The sequence below is a fragment of the Pleurodeles waltl genome, chromosome 9, assembly GCF_031143425.1.
Source record: "Pleurodeles waltl isolate 20211129_DDA chromosome 9, aPleWal1.hap1.20221129, whole genome shotgun sequence".
In the NCBI taxonomy this organism is placed as follows: domain Eukaryota; kingdom Metazoa; phylum Chordata; class Amphibia; order Caudata; family Salamandridae; genus Pleurodeles; species Pleurodeles waltl.
Window position 1 is genome coordinate 1,153,472,418 of NC_090448.1, and position 17,780 is coordinate 1,153,490,197.

Sequence of the window (17,780 nt, forward strand, 5' to 3'; positions counted from 1 at the left end):
CTAATAACCTTGTGTGGGTTTGGCCTTGCTATGGTCCCTGGTCCCCTGATGATAAAAGGTGTGAAATAAACAACAAGAAAGTAAACTTCCCATTTGTTGTATTAAATTGCATTCCTTAGCCCAGCTGCCACTCCCTGACTGTAGCCGGACCAGATTTTTTACCTAAGGCTGCAGACCTTCCCTTGCACCATAGCAGAAGCGGCTTCAGTGCCCAGCTGTCACTTGTAGCTGTGCCCTTCAGATGTATATGTCCGCAGTGTGATTCTGCAGGTAGAAAGGACTAACACCAGAGACTGAGATGCTTCTGCGCATCTTCCTCTTCAAGTCCTTTGTTCTCCTCTGGGATAATCTTCTTGCACCACAGTGCAGCTGCACTATCCTCTCCTCTTACATATTTCCTGGTAGCAATGAGGCGATCATTGCCTGTGTTCGTCCTGGTTGGCCTTGGCTCTTGCCTCACCTTTGACTAGGAAGTCCAGTCGAGCTAATGAATCCATTGTAGAGCTCTGTCAAGTACCTGTGATGGTCATGTTTTATATCCCAGTGGTTCTGCTCCGTCTGATCCTTTTGCAGTTGATGAAGCGCAAATACCAGAGCTGATTGCTAATAAAACCTGCAGTTCATTCCTTGAGACGATTCAGTTCTCATTATGAGCTGTGTCATTAGTTGCTTTGGAGGACTGCTTTACTGAGCTGCAGACTGAACATTGAGGCCCTCATTACGAGTGTGGTGGTCTTAAGCCCGCCACACTCACGGTGGAGGTCTTACCGCCGCGGGCCCGGCGGTAAAGACTGCCGTATTTTGACTTCGGTGTTTTGGCCGAAGCCAAACCGCCACAATACCTCCAGGGTGGTCGGACTGCCAGGCCAGAGGTGAGGACCTCCGGCCTGGTGGCAGCCGTAACACCACCAGTGATATTACGAGTCAGCACACCGTCAGACTTTTCGTGGTGGTTGCACGGCCATGAAAACCCTGGCAATAACGCACCCGGTGACCGGAATCCCCATTGCTGTTGCCGATACACGCACGCCCACTCATCCATGCACTCGCTGACAAACACCCCACTCACTCGCACCCAAACATGCACATGAACACCCCCATTCGCTCACAAACATGCACTTGTACATATACCCTGACCCCTCTGCGTACAAGCACACAGACACCCCCATCCCCACTCATCCACACACTTGCAGACACCCCCACCCATCCACACACTTGCAAACACCTCCCCACACTTGCAGTCCCAACCGCATGCATATATCCAGACATCAACATACTACCTGACATAACCCCCAATCGCTCACAAGCACCCATACAGACACCCCTACTCGCATGCATCCCAATTCACACACCTACTCACTTGCACCCCAACACCCCCTACACTTCCATTCAGACACACACCCTCCACGCACACATACGTACACGCATGCGCACCTATCCCGCTACAATTACACATACACACCACACACATGCACACAACAACCAACACCTAACCCCCATTCGGATGTGGTCCACTTACCTGTCTTCGCGCAGTGGTCGTCCGGGAGGGGATGGATCTCAGCGTTGTCCAGCATCGCCGTTCAGGAAACCCCTGCGCCGTATTACGTATCGTAATATGGCGTGCGGAGTCCTGTTGTGGCGGTGGAAAACACCTCTCTTCCGCCATCGGCCAGGCCGACAATGTCTGATTTCCGCCCGTAAACGGGCGGAGATGCAACTTCACTCATAATATGGCGGTCTTCTGACCTCCAATACTGGCAGTCTTCTGGCGCCCACAACTATGGCAGTCTTGTGAAAAGACCGCGGAAGTAGTAATGAGGGCCTAAGTGTCTCATTCAAAGGTTGGTTAAATGTTGTTGTTGCTATGGACTTGAACTAACAATTCATTTCTTTGAAGTCCTTGTAGGATGGTATGTTGTCAGAGTAACCTAAGTGATTGAATAACATTAGTTCATTATTTTTCAATTTTAGGGTAAAACCTTCGGCACACCCCTTCATGAGCTGCCTCATGCCTTTGTGCAGGATTATGGGAACATTCCCAGGTAAGCAAGGTTCGCTGTTCACTATCTTCATAATGTGTGTGGTCTGATTTAAGGTCTCTCTTCTCTGAAGCAGTCAGAGCTCTGCCTCAGTAACTGATTGGCTTGTCCTCGGTGCTGTCGAAACAATAGGAATATGATTGTCCTTTGGCATAGCTGGCAAAATAGCTTTGCGTGTTAATGCGCCTGCTTTAGGAATCACAAGCTTGTATTTCTGATATTTTTAGCCATCTCATGATGATGATGAAATGAGTACTGTTGAGTTGGTGGGTTTATTCTCTGTTATTACCGTACTTGGGTAGTCCAGTAGGTTTGTCACTCTACAACTGTGAACATTATGTGCATAGTGAACATCTGCCAACATTTTCATTTAAGTTTGACTGCTGGTGTCAGAAACCTGACTATGGGATAGATTATTGAATCGGTCTGCTGTTAATTTGTTGAAATACCCCATATTTTGTGCGTCACCGTCTGCTTACATATCAAAGGGCGAGTGATTTTGTTTGTGTCCTTCAGTCAGGTCTTTTTCCTCACGGGGTTGTTGGAATGCACTCGGGTTCAGGGGTGATACTTCAGGACTTTTGAGCACAAATGTATACAGTCTTCTCTTGCTGTTGGTTTTAATTGTATTCCTTCTGAAGTGTGCTTGGTTTACAGTGTCCTCTAGATGTTCAAGACAGCAAACATTATTTTAGCAATGTGAGGGTTGTTGAAGTTCAAGCCTACAAACAATTTGAGCTTGTATCGTAGGTGCCCACTACCTTTCATATGGCCTACACGCTTGGTGCCTATCATTTGAAGGTTGAAAATGCTCAGCTCTATTATATTTAATGGCACTATGGAAAATGCATTGGTATGTATGTATGTTTAAAGAAAAGTACTACTCTTTTGAAAGTAGCTGGATGCTTCACATATCCTTGATTTTCATGAGTGTGCTCAAATGTTTTCCTTCGCTGTAAGCAATGTGGGGCAATAGTGACCCATGAAAATACATCCTTCAACGAAAGTAGCATCACAGCCCTTCCAGTCAGGGTCTAGGATTCAGTACGTTCTGGCTTCTAGCTCCCAGCATCTAATGCACCTTGCTGGTGATGCCCTACCTAATACTTGGTAGGACACCTGTCTGCACAGCATCCTCACTGTTGGTTCACGCTGTCATCAGTTGCTGTGTTTTCAGTTATATTCGACTGGTGTCCAGACAGGAACGAAGCTTTCATTGGTGTTAATATGATACAAACTGCTACGAATGACAAAATAATTCCTGCTGATGACTACATGGAACCTTACCTCTGTAAATGACAGAAGCTTGCACTTCTGATGCCCACGAGGTAGCGGTTCAGTGTTTAAGTGAAGATTTAGTAAACCTTTCTACTGTAAAAGACAAAAATATTAGGACTTGCAGATGCATTTAAGGTCTGGCTTGGTAAGTTAGTGGGCTGCTTACCAATAGTTTACATTCTACCTATAGTGGGGAGTATTCTTGTCTTGCCTCATGATATTGGCCATTTTGGTTCCACCTTCAAGAATCACTTCGATTGGAATGTTTAATTTCTTTATATCCTGTTTGCATAAGATACAGAAAGCATTCTATTTTTTTCTACTTTTTCCCCCAGTGTAGGTAAAGAGAATTGGCAGGCTTTGTGATCAGCAGCATTTGTGAATACCTGTTTTTACATGTGTTGGCATGGTCAAGCAAGAAGTCCTGCCTTAGCTAATGCTGTAGTAGATCTACTGTTTCCTATGTAGGCTGCACGATTAATCCATGCCTGTGAGGCTGCAGCTTGCTTGCCTCTCAAACCCACATTCTGTGCTTAGTCAAGCAATTCAGTGCTACATTTCCTGAAAGCTGATGAAGTTAGTCCTAACTCTTTCTTTGCTACACCGTTAAGCTTACTCTTTAAAGTAAATATGCTTATGTGAATGGTCGTTGCCAACAAATGGTGTTTGCTCCTCTGTATAGTGTGAAAATTGTGCTAACTCAACCTGTACGTCTTAATTTTTTGCATAGTCCCTATGAAGCATTTTTGGCCTAAATATGTTTTATTAATTTGTTCTACTTCAGATACACCCACCTACAACCACTGGTCAGTTAGAGAACATAGTGGATTATCATCATTTCATTATTTAATTAAGCATGACCGTTCCACCCCACCCATCCAAACCTCCCTCTCAGTTCCCTCCGTCACTTTCAAATGAGTAGATAGTTTGACACTCATAGTCATGTTTGGGAGTCTTTGTTATAGACCCTTTCACAGGGCCCAATATTTTTCTCATTACATAGTACTTAGAGGTGGTAGTAGCGTGTGGTCCGTAGTCTGAGACTGTGAGGCGGATCATTGCTAAGTATTTGGGGCATGTGATCTCTCTGAACTCCTGGAACAGGAAAGCTATGAATGTACTCCATTTGTTTCTCAAAATGGACTTTCCTTCCCTCCAAAATAGATGAAAGTTTCTTCTTAGCGGAACTTCCCATAGTCTTTTAAACCATGGTTCTAGGGCTGACTCTTATCCCATAGTGCTGTCATCACTTGTTTAGCTGTTTATAGGGCTAATGTGATGGCTTTGCCTCGTGCATAATGTAGTGGGTGTGTTTGACTGTTACATAAACCTAATTTGGATGTATGCTGGGATTTGGGGATATATTATTGTGAATAGTATTGACGCTGTCAGGTAGGCTTGAAGTATTTATAGAGAGACGTGGAGCCAGAGTACTCTCTGGATGGTGTGATGACACATTAAATGGAATCTGTTGCATTTGTCCAGAGTTCTGTGACTCTGAGTTTGTTTAAAGAATAACTTTTGTCACCTTCCTAAATATTTGGAGAGACATAGCTCTTTGTCATCAAGGCACCGTGTTTCCAGTCTTGGTCAGTCATTTGGCAACAGAATGCCTACAGGTAGTTGAAATCTTGGTTTGCTTCTAAACGCGCCTGCTAACATTGATTTCTAATGGAAAACCTTTACACTGCAAGCTGTTATTTCAACCTAGAGTTGTGTGACAATCCTACTGGCAGTGGTCAGGGGCATGGGTGGGTGACATCAGTGGGACAGACATCTGTTATGCCACTAGAATGAATTTGCTTACCTTTTGGGGTCCCATACAATGGTTGTGACTTTCCTCTGGGTTGATTATTGCACAGAAGTGACTTCTAAGCCAATCATCACTTTTAAATTGGTGCACAGTGCTTTTTGGAATGCAGGTGTATTGATTTGAAAGTGATTTCATAGGGGCCCGATCAGATACTACACAGCTGAGATGTGACTCTTCCCCCCCCCCCCCCCCCCCCCCCCCCCCAGTGCTTGCTCTTGGTGTTTGGGATTTACTAGAGAGCTCTGAACATTTCCTAGGGTTTGGGTGATGCCAGTGATGCTATTGGGTGAAATGCAGTGATCAAAGGGGCGAATATGTGGGCTTGCATGACTGATGTCTTGATGCACTTGAAGGAGCTGTACAGTTGTAGTTTTTGGAGTAGCTTAGGTAGCCAAAACCCAGGACAATTGTACATAAGATTTGTTTCAGGCCACGGTGCTCCCAACTGAAAATGATTGCAACAATAAATTACTTCATATTTCTAACTCGGACTGGTAGTGCAAAGTCTTAGCAATGTCTGTCCCACCACCTCCCCTCAGAAGAGTGAATGGAATCTGCTTGGGTAGGCTGGTATGTAGGACCAATTAGGAACTTTCCTCAGATGAAAGTAATGAAAGCTGACTTGCTCTCCTGCTGACCGTCTTGTGTCCCTGCATGTTATGACTGCACAGTGTCTTGTGGCTGGGACTGAGTACGTGGCAAAATAAGGGTGAGCAGTGTTGCACATGTGGTGATGGGATAGTTGAAGTATCTGGTAGAATGAACTGAATGTTCTAGGGTCATTTGCTTAATGTTAGGCTGGTAATTGCAATATTTTTGGAGTGTGTCTCTATCTAAGATTGTGTCTGCAGTGAATTCCCTGCTAGAAGATTGCAGAAGGACGAGCCCAGTGTAGATATCGGTGGGGTTGACTGGAGACGTGAAGTGTGTATTGTCAATAACCCTTAGAACTTGAGTGATTATTTCTAATGTGCTTGACAAGAAGGTACACTCCCTCAAGGGTTTTGATGTTGCTCATGTTGGGTTCTACTCACTCCTTCATGAATGGCGGCTAGGCAGATTGCCAACAATTGTACATTGACCGTCCCTTTGATATAGAGCCACGCTATTGTAAATAGTTTTAATGAATAGTGTCTTTGTTTGTTTTCATCTGTAGCTTCTTTTGTTACAACTGCATCTTACGTTTTAGTCTTGCACGCCATGGTATTGTATCCCAAAGCCCTAGTTCTTCCAGAATAGCACATTGATACACCTGTAGCTGGTTTGAATATGAAGACCGACATTTGATCTGTGTACTGCTAAATGGAAGCATAGCTTTCACAATTCCTGGAACAACAGGCTCCTTGAAATCTGCATAGTTCAGTATTGCACGTTTCCAATTGTTTTCTAACTGCTCTATAAAAAAATAAAGCTCCATGCAAATGAACTAAAATGCACTGTGTGGAAAAGTAAACTGACCTAGTTCAGAAAGCTGAGCAGTCCTGTAGGGAGTGTTAAAGATGTGGTATAGCATGCTCCCATCCTGTTAGTTGTTTAGAGTTCACACATTTTCTCTTGTCACATCTCCAAAAGAGTGTCTCTGTTGCACTCGATTGGATTGCAAACACATTGAAAGTTAGTTATGAACGGAATTCACCTCTGCAAATAGGTGTGGACTGTTTGCAGTTCTGTGCTCAAAATGCCTTCGAGGCACGTTCACTGATTGTATAGCAGTATCCAGGTAAACCTATCTAATTTGACCTTTTACTTGTGAATCTGGTTTGACTTCCTTAATCTTTGGCAATTTTCCATCTGTGTTGGTTGCGTGTAAAGAACTTAGCTTGTGGGATGCTCACTAATGCATGTGCTCTGTGTCCTGCTGAGATCTTTGTAAATGACTTCTAGGGCAATAATTTCACACCGTTAGTCTCACACAGCCCTTTAGTTTTTTAGTTGTGCACATTGTTAAACTACCAATTAAATACACTTTTTTATTTTTGTCTTGACTGTTCTTTGGTGTTATTAGCGGGACTCCTGCAGTGGTATTCAGTATAGCAGAAAATGGTCAAAAGCTTGGTATTTTGTGCACTGATAAACTAGTGCATGCATTTGCAGTCTGTCGTCTCTATATGCTTTTTGTTTGGAGGATGGATGAATGATTGCCTTCTCCCCATATTGAATTTGCCTCCTGTGGTGATTTGGTTTAGAATTGTGAACTAAGTAACCGTCTTGAAATGTTACTTTATTTATAGACTGCAACAGCAGCAAATTACAAGATGTGACGTTCTGGAACACAGCCCTTATCCTTTCAGTTGTAGAGGTACATACAGTGAATAACTCAGTCACCTGACAGTGTGATTCATGCACCTTACCTTAGCCTGTCTTTCCTAAAATGCCTTCTTCAGATGTATACGTAGGACTTCCTGCCATGGCATAGTCTCCCACTTACTGAGCTCTAAACAACCACAATCCCTGTTCACCAATATCACACATTCTTTCAGAGTCTGCTACCAACCTTCTTTACCTGCACACCTTTTTTAAAAAAAATATTTTTTATTAACATTTTATCATTCAATAAACAGTATTATGTTTACAGCACCATCTTGTTTGCTTCGTGTTAGTGCATAACAGTGTTAATATCACTACTGACTACATTGTTTGAATGTTCTACTTCATTAATTATTCGATAACCTTTATACTTTAAACGTATGCAAGAATAGAACATCAGTGGCGCTTCTTCTCGTATGGGTTGCCCAATTGGCCTAGTGTAGCAGAGTCATGTTTTTCTAGCTATTATACAACACCTTTAACTCGTTTCAAACATTAATTAACTTAAACTTAAACACGGTGGCAAAGTAGTGGGTGGAGGCTGCTAATGCAGGGGGATGCCATTTCTTGGCTTTTCCAGTATGTATGGTGTCATTACTCATAGACTTGTCTGGTTTCAGGTGGGTGGGGCGTCTACCGGGTCCAGCCTGTCTGTTAATCAATGTCATGGGCTCTGTCCCCTGTTGTCCGCCTTTTGTTTAATCTCGGCCTTATCGTGTCTTCCCTTATCATGTCCTAGAGGGCGAGGCAAAATTTCCTCCCTTCCTATGTTTATCCAGTCTCCACTCCTGTTTCGAGTGTCTGCGTCCGCTGTTCTCAATATATTGTCCCAGCTTGTCATTGCTACTTCCCATTTCTGTGCTATAGGGTGGCGACGCAGTCCCCTCCCCTCCTCGCTCTTCAGGACCTGGAGTTCGGCTCTAGCCCATGTTGTAACGTCTTGTCTCCACCCAACCCGGGGGGGCCGAAACTGTGCCTTCCAGTTCTTTGTGATCTGTCTCCTATATAATACCAATGCCAGATTCAGAAATCGTGTCTCCACTCTTCCCCGCGGCAACCCATTCCCAAAGCCCATCAAACATCTGTCAGGGGTCGGAGTCAGGTTCATATTAAGGAGTCTCGATAGGTCGGACATCACCTCTTCCCACCCCAGTTGGATCTCTGGACAGGTCCATACCATGTGGTCAAAATTTGCGTCTACATTTTTTACATCTGGGACACACCCTAGGAACTCCCCCATAGATTACTGTTAGCCGATGTGGGGTGAGGTACGTTCTGTGGAGGTAATTATATTGTATATATCTCAGGCGCGTGCTGCGAGCGACGGACCGGGGGTAAGCCAAAGCTCTGTTCCATTCCGCATCTGACGGTTCCCTCCCGACTGTCCTCCCCCATCTCTCTCTCAGTGGCCGCAGGGAATCTAGTGCATCCTCAACTTGAACTCGGTATAATTTAGATATCAGATGGGACTCATCTCCTGATGTCAATAGGAGATGCAGCACCCTGTGGGTGGCTGGTTCCGCGTTGACCGTGATCCAGTGCATTTTCAGCACATGTATCAGTTTATGATACATAAGGAACTGACCCGGGGAGACTCCACTGTCAACAAGATTAGTAAAGGACCTCAACACTCCCTCCTGAAACAGGTCTCCCACCGTTTCTATTCCTGCTCTCCTCCAGGTTCCGAGGCTCATGCCTCCCAGGTTCCTCTCACCAGCCTCGATCGTAAGTACCGCCAGGGGTAGGGCCGGAGAGTACGGGGGGACAGTGCCATCCCTTTTCACGCACCTCTTCCAACATGCTGACGCCACTTTTGTCATCGGGCTGTGCATGTGGGAATTAAGCTTCCTATTTGTCATTCGAGCAATGAACTGATTTATGTCCTCCACTACTTGGTCGGCGTACCTCTCCAGGTGACCCTTACCTGTGAGCCACCCGGCAACCCATTGCAGCTGGGATGCCAGGTAGTAGGCTTCAAAATCTGGTGCTCCTAGACCCCCCTTGTTAGTTGGCCTGCATAGTATCTGGAGCGAGGTGCGTCTACGGCCATCATCCCATATAAGTTCCCTGAGTAGGGTGTTTAGTTCACGAAACCACGCTGTTGGAATCGGAAGGGGCAGGTTAGCGAAGTAGTATAGAAGCCGGGGCAGCATTACCATTTTGGACAATGCTACTCTGGCCATTATCGTCAATTTCAGCGATCGCCAGAACCCCACCGAGGACTTCAGAGATCGTAGAGCTCTGCCCAGGTTACCCTCGCGCAAGTCTGCCCTGTCGTGAAACACCTGTATGCCCAAGTACTTAAAGGTTCGAGGGGCCCAAATCATATCCCCAGGGCATGTTGTCGGGCGTTCGCCGCCCGGAGCCATAGGGAACACGCATGTCTTGCTACGGTTGAGGCAAAGTCCAGATATGTTCCCTTAGTTCTCCAGCACTCCCAGCGCCCATGGGAGATCCTTCTCTCCGTCCCTAAGGTAGACAAGTATATCGTCAGCATATAGCGAGATGATATGTTCTTGGTGTCCCCATTCCACTCCTCTACCCACTCCCTCCCGCCGCATCTGGGACGCCAGCGGCTCGATGGCCAGGGCGAATAACAGTGGGGACAATGGGCAACCTTGTCTGGTTCCCCTGTGAATTGGGTAAGTTCCGGATACTGTTTTACCTGTTCTCACTCTTGCCAGCGGTGACGTGTACAACAAGTCCACCCATTTGACCCAATCTTCACCCATTCCCATACGGAGCATCACTGCTCTCAAGTAGTCCCATCTGATCGAGTCAAATGCCTTCTCAAAATCCACCGCGAGCAACACCCCTGCTGCAGGTTTCATGTCGCTAGGCATATTCAGGACCGCAAAGAGACGTCTCAGGTTTAAGGAGGTGCTGCGATTCGGGACGAAACCATTCTGGTCTACATATACCAGAGTTGGTACAAGAGGGAGTAAGCCAAGATCTTGCTTAGTATTTTAAAATCACTGTTTAGCATTGACAGGGGGCGGAAGTCAGTCACCGAGGGTTGCCTAGATTTTGTCTTAGGGAGTGGGACTACCATTGCCTCTCTCATGGTGCACGGCATTATCCCATTCTGTAGCGATTCTGTATACATCTCTACCAACTGGGGGGTCAGTTGCTTCTCGAATTTTTTATAAAAGTCCATGGGGAGGCCGTCTGTTCCCGGGGTCTTCCCTGAGGCTAATTGAGCTATAGCTTCACTGACCTCCGCCACTGTCACTGGGCCCCCCAGCCTATCCCTGTCTCCGGCCATCAGGCTCGTTATAGGTATATGTTGTAGGTAATTATCAAAGACCTCCGTACTGATTTCAGCCGGTTTTCCATATAAAAAGGTGTAATATTCCTTGAATGCATCATTTACAGGGCCTGGTCTACTTCTGCATGACCCTTCCTTATCCAGCACATTTGTGATGGGCTCAGCATCTCCACCCGGCTTCACCAACCAGGCTAACATTTTCCCAGACCTACCCTCTTCAGATTGTAGGGAGGCAAAGTATTTTTGTGTGCTGTGGCATCTAAGTTGTTCTTCGATCTGGGAATGGTCTCTCTTTGCCTGAGTATATTTCTCATTTACTAGTGTGCCAGTCCCCTGAGTAAGTTCTCCCTCATGTATTATCTTCTCTAGCGTAGTCAGCTCCCTTTCAAGTGTGCGTCTCACTCTGGCCGATTGTCCAAGACAAAAACCCCTTGTCACCACCTTGAGGGCCTCCCATTCCGTAGATCTAGAGGTGGTGGATCCACTGTTAAATTGAATATGGTCAGTCAGATGCCGTCTCAGGGCGTCTCTATATGCTGGGTCCTCAAGTGCTGTAGGGGACAATCTCCAGGTCGGAATGGGGGGCCTAATCTCTGCTGCCCTCCATGTTACCAATAGGGGGCTGTGGTCGGACAGTGTACGGCCCAGATATTCTGAGTGAACCATCCCACGTGCAAGGTCTGCCGTACACGCCACCCTGTCGATTCTGGTGTGGAGTCGGTGAAGGCCCGAATAATATGAGTAAACCCTGTCGTGTAAGTGTTGTTCCCGCCATATATCCACTAGCCCCCAGTAGCTCATCCATTCACTAAGTTTCCCAGCTATCTTACTTGACATTGCACCCTGTAGTGGGGGGGAGGATCTATCCAAGTCTACATCTAATATACTATTGAAGTCCCCTCCAACCAAAAGCTCTCCTCTCCTCTGGCGGGTGAGGTGGCTCGATAATCTCGTCAAAAAGGGGATCTGGTCCTGATTTGGGGCATACACGCAGCACAGGACAATTGGTGTGCCGCATAGCTGTCCCTCCAGAACCACGAACCTCCCCTCACGATCTATGTTGGAAGCTTCTATCTCTAGGGGAACCCCTGCACGGATCCAGATCATTACACCCCTTGCGTACGCTGAGTACTCTGTTGCGAACACCCGCCCCCTCCACCTACGTCTCAATCTCTCAGGTTCACCAGCCGCCAGGTGGGTCTCCTGTAGCATTGCTACCTGTATATTCCTCCTTTTTAAATAAGCCAGTATTTTGTGTCGCTTGGCCGGTGACCCCATCCCTCTAACGTTCCACGTTAAGAAATTGTATTCTGCCATGTTGGTGATTTTTAAATTTACATTGGCTACTCTTTGCTACTTTTACCATCTGCTGTCCCCTGATCCTTAGTGAAGCACTGTTGTTACGCAACCATTCACCACCCCTTGCCATCCTAACTAGTAACTGCTTATCCCAACTCCCCCTCCCCAGGGCACCTCTCAAACAGTAGGCTGCCCAAAAACAGAAAAAACACCCGTGCAACAGTGCAGCATGTTTCATCTTTTAGTTGCAGTTCTCGCCAGTCCACCTGTACAGGCGAGATTCCAGTAGGGGGGTGGCCCTGCACGGAGGGGCCATTAGTGCACCATTTGCGCCCGCCCCGGGGTATCCGGTAAGCCTCTGGGCCTCAGAGGTCATCTGCAGGGGGGGGGGGGCCTGCCCGGCGCCAGGGGCCTCGCAGGCACGCAGTGCGCTCTTTCCAGAGTGTAGAATGAAGTCAGCCGGCCCGGTGCCACCACTGTGCTCAACCATTTTTCCAGGAATTCTACCATATTTGATCCTTCTGCCCCCTCCGGGAGGCCCACCACTCGCACGTTATTCCGCCGGCTTCTCCCCTCTGCGTCCTCAGCTCTTCGCTCTAGTCGCATCACTCTATCTCTGAGATGCGACATTTCGGCCTGCAGGTCTTTTTGTTTTGGTGCGATGTCGGCCAGTGTGGTTTCTGTCTCTTTGACTCTGTCCGATAATTTGTGATGGTCAGCCCTCAAGAGGCCCAGTTCAACCGCGACCTGATTGATGTCGTGTTGCAGTGTTAACTTAGTGTCTTCTATCGCACCCAATATTTTGTCCAGGGTGTCCTGTACATCGACCTGCAATGGACGCCCGGGGGTCGCTGTGCCGTCCATGACTTTAGCCCTGTGGCGGTTCTTAGGGGACATCGATTACGTAGGAGATCGCCCCCCCCCCCCCCCAGTGGCGAATCCGACCACGGTGCGTTAGCTCAGGGGATCCCCCATCTAGGACTTCCGTCTCAAGCGCAGTTCAAGGCCCGCAGGGGCCGCCAGGTAGAATCCCATCAGCACCAGAGACCCGTGCTTTCTCGCTCAGGATCTCCGTGGACTCGGGGCGAGTTGCACCAGGACACGATGCACCACACCAGTTCGATCACAGTAGTCGCCACTTCAGGGGCCGGACCGGTCCGGTCAGGCAGGGCGGCCCTCCCGGGGCCCGGCCCGTTTCGCAGGAGTGTGCCGGTGCTCAAAGTGGGTGTCCGCTACACCAGAGGCCCCCTCCGCCAGACACAGCGTGCCGCACGCAGGGTCGGCGCCACAGCAAGGCTCCCGGCAGCCGGTCCCCCCGTCAGGCCCAGGGGCTCCGGTCGTTTCTCCTTACTTGCGAGGGTGGGGCCGGAGGGCCCGCACGCACCCCCGGTCGCCGTCACACCGTCCTCCGCGGTCTCGGGAACACAAGGCCCTCCACGAGCAGCCCTGCAGCAACCCCCAGGCAGGAGGGGGGCCGCCCCGTCTCCCCAGTCGCGGTCGGCTGGCTCCCCCTCAGACGGCGCGCGGTCCCACGCCCAGCCGCGTATCCGCTCACTCGCTCAGTCCGGCTCCCGACATTAACGCGGCGACAGGCCCAAGGCCGAGGGGCTCGCCGGCCGCCTCCGATGGGCTCCGCCAGGCTCGCTCTGGGCTCCACCGGTGCTCGGGTCGCCCACACGGGTCCCCGCACTCGCTCCCCGTCAATTTGCCCCGGGGGGAGGCCCAGGATAACAGAAGTTTAGGCCCCTCCGGAGCAGACGGATCAAGCGTGCGCCATCTTTGGCTTCGTGGCCACGCCCCTACCTGCACACCTTATATAGTACTTTTATACCTACCTCCTGGTCAACTAAAGTATTTTTTTCAAGAGTCTGGACACCTCAGTGAATGCTTGTGCAAACTCTTTCACGTATGACTTCCTCACCTCACCCATTAGGTACCTCCTCCTTCTCCAAGTCTTCTGCTGGTATGCACAAAATGTCCATACCCAATCAACTCAAGTGCTGCAAGGTACTGAACACAGTCCTTCTTTTTACCCCCCGGCTCTCCTTTAAACATTGTCCCCTCTCACTGAGATCACAATATGATACACCTCTACATCACCATCCCTTCTGCTGCCTTTCCCCTGCCTTACCACTTTTTACCAGGCACATCAACCAAAGTAAAAGCTTCACCTAACAGTTCACTCTCAATCTAAACAGTATTCACTACAATGCATCTTTCTCATTCCTTTGACTTGTTCAGCTATGTCCTTCCATCCGCACTTGACACATTGCATCCGGGGAACTTTGCGATGCCCATTCTTCTCTCGCTTTGAATGATCCCAGATATTTGCAGGTGGAGGTCCACCATAAGAACCAGGCACCACATACCTAGCAACCAAAGTGTTCCATCATATATTACTTTCTCACTTTCCTCATGACCTCCTTAATTTCCAAGATGTCACTTTTCTGCTCCCATATCACTACTTTGCGGTCCTCATTTCCCACTCTTGCACACAACATAGATCACCCACCTTCCCCTCCAACTTCTGAAATGATCTTACTCCCATCTAAGAGTAAGTAAACACATCTTGCTTTCCACCATTTCCTTTTTCCCCATATCTCATGAAGCCTCTGGGGTCTGTAACATACCCTCTTTGCCATGGATTTCAGTGATATTGCTTGTAGGATTTCAAGGGGCGTTTTAGGGTTTTCTTCTAATGCTGCAGGGGTTTGTACGGTGGTGAAGGCTTCCCAGAACTTAATATCCAATGCCTTTCATCTTTGGGTGCAACTGATGGGCTTTTTAACTGGTTGAACTGCTGTCTGTGAACACGGATGTGCTGTTCATGGGATGATCTGACCCAGGAGATGGTTTAGTGATCACACAGACTAGGGTGTTCCCAGCTGTGTGAGGTCGAGATAGAGATTAGTTGGGTGATCCCAAGGTGCTGATGGCTTTCACCTTCATAGGACTGTGGCTGCTGTAGTACTTCCACCTGCAAATGTAATATTCTTTTTCTTCTGTTTTTCTTTGCTGGACCTACGTTTGAAGAGAACCAGTACATTGGTTGCTAACCATGAATCGGATATGTAAAGAAAATGGTAGCCTTCCTCTTCAATTAAATCATTGACTTTGAGGGTATGTTTGTTTTTTAAAAGTGCATTTGATAGGTCAGTGGTGAATGTCTCCTGTGGGTCTAGTTGTTTTATTCTCAACAGTAGGTGGGTTTTGGAGGCTGTGTTGAGTGGGTAGGTGAGGATGTCGTGAGGCATTCATACATAGGCCAACAACCAGTTGGTGGAAGGTTTACCTGGCTTTGTTTTGAGGTGGTGGGCTGGTGGTATCTTAAGTTTGTATGTTGCAGAGTTTTGGCACATTGAGCTTGGCAGAAGCGACGTCTCATACTTTTGCAACGTTAGTTAGGGATCTTTTCCTCTTCTGTTTTTGGTTGACAGTATGTAGGTGTTGCATAGACATGCTTTCCTGGGAATGTTGATGATCATGTATTGTTGGGCGATTGGAACTGATCTGCCTAACAATTTTCTGCCAGCTTTCAGGAGTTTGAAGAGTCGAGCAAAGGCTGCAGCTTATGAAATACATGTCAAGGTCTTGCCTATCGCTTTGCTAACTCCTGTAGGTGTTTCTTGGAGGGAATGTTAACCTTTGCAAAGAATAGTAAGTGTCATGTGTTCGATATCCATGTTAGTTAAGTAGCAATACTTGTGAAGCAAGGTTTTAGGGGAACTGCAGCAGGCATGATATAGTCCACCTGACTTGTGGGTTTATTCACTGTGAAGATCCGCCGAAGATGTTGCTGAGAGATTGCAGTAGTATGGTGCAGGAGCTCCACAGTCTGCTAGTGCCCAGCTGAGTTAGACTAACTCTGCTAGTATAGCAACTGGGAGTGGCAGGCATTACTGGGTTTATCTCCTGGTGCAAGCCAAGGGCTACCTCTGATGGCAACAGCTAAAGTCAAGCAATTGTGTTAATCCGTGTACAGGCCCACTGTTTTATGCATGTTTCAATGACCATTCTAACAATTATAGTTGATTCAAACGTCCATTTCTTGTGAACTTGTTGATCTGGATTGCAGGGTTTTTATACTGCTCCTCTTTAAGTCATGTAAAACAACAACAAAAGTTATTGAAGATTCCATATTTGTCATTTATGCTACTGATAACCACTATCAACATTCAATGTTTGTCTCCATATACTGAGCCTTTGTAGCACTCGAAGTTTAGTCCCTTTCTCTGTACCAACAGGTTTCTCAGCTACTGTGAGATGTTACTATAACAATACAGGCTTAATAGGCTACTTGAGAATGCTACAGCCTTTGTGATCCGTGTAGTATGTAGAGGTTTATTTCTGGTATCTCTTCCTTCACTGTGTGTGTGGGGGGGGCGGTGCAGTGCAATAAAGGAAGGCATATCTACTTTAAGTGTCTGGTCCAACTTTCAGTGATCAGGGAGCAACCCAAACTGCATTTGCTAGGTGGATGGCCTTCTAATGTATAGTCCATGTGTGCTTGACGGCATCCATCACCTCTGTTGGTACAGTCAGATCACCTCCTGACATCCCCATTACCTCTCTAACTGCATCTGTAATATCATGCCGAGGCAAAATGTTTCCTCATTTCCCTGGAGCCATGCCTTTGAAGTTGCCCCGGCGCACATGTAGTCCTGATGAGATTGACAGTGTAAGTAATGTCACTGCTCACAAAGAGGACAAAACGCAGACGTGGAAAAGAATCTTGTTTGTTTAGTTGCAGTGCTACAGAGCCTGGTGCACTTAAGACCAGCAACTCAGCTGAATTAAACATGCACACGAAATATATATATATATATATATATATATATATATATATATATATATCACAGTGTTTGCTCACATCCTTGAAAGGATGGATGTACATGTTCCTGGCAGATGTAGCACTTTAGGACTTCATCATTTTAGACTTCTTGTCTTTCCCCCATTAGTTTCAAACACAAATTTAGAAAAGGCCTAACCAGAGACTTTCAAGGGTAAAAACACTCAACTCAGCGGAGTGTCCGGCAGACGGAGGCCCTGCAGGGCTGCCCGTTTCTTCATGTCCAACTACTTCCATTGACAGTATGCTGGAGCGAGCAATGGGTAATATCTCAAACAAGATTGTATTGACTGGAACATGATCGTAATAATGAGCCTCCTCTGAGGCTATGTCATTTAGGGAGACTCAGCTAAGTTCCCATATCAAGTCGTTGGATTGCACACATCCCCAGGTTCAGGTGGTGGTTTCGGATTTAGCCAGCAGTGGTATAGATAAAGCTCTGTTTTTGTTGTAAATGCAGCCAGGAGTTGCTCAGAAACAGAACCTGTAGTGAAGCGAAGGAAGCCCCAAGGGAGAAACCCCACATGGGGCACTAAATGTCGTGCACAGCGCCAGGGTCGGCTATCCTCCTGGGGTTTCAAGCAGTATAATACTCTGGTGACGCAGACTGAGTTTGAAGAACCTTTGGTCAAGAGCATGCCCGATCTTGATTCCCTTTGTGAGAGATATTGGCCAGTGTACAGAGGGGACTGGCTGGCTCTTTTAAGAGGGGAACGGGTTGGCCCCAGTGAGCAAGGCAATCGTGGACCCAACCTTGAACCAAGCAGAGATCGTTTAGACTTACCACCTGCTTTTTTCTGTGCTGTGGTACTGGCTGGGATTCCCCCTCTTAAGGCCTCTCAAACTGAAACCTGGCTGGAACTCTGTAATAAGTGTGCAGCTTGGCTCGTTAAACATAAGTGTTTCAATTTAAATAATATCAATGAG

The 17,780-nt window shown here is 47.3% G+C and overlaps 1 protein-coding gene across 2 annotated transcripts in view; it reads left to right on the plus strand.

Moving 5' to 3' along the window:
- Positions 1 to 17,780, plus strand: part of ARHGAP11A (Rho GTPase activating protein 11A) — a 97,640-nt gene that overhangs the window by 7,722 nt on the left and 72,138 nt on the right. For both annotated transcript variants that reach the window (XM_069209001.1, XM_069209000.1), the window contains exon 2: positions 1,972 to 2,042. In XM_069209001.1, the coding sequence (XP_069065102.1) occupies positions 1,972 to 2,042 (71 nt within the window). The remainder of the gene's footprint in view (positions 1 to 1,971; positions 2,043 to 17,780) is intronic.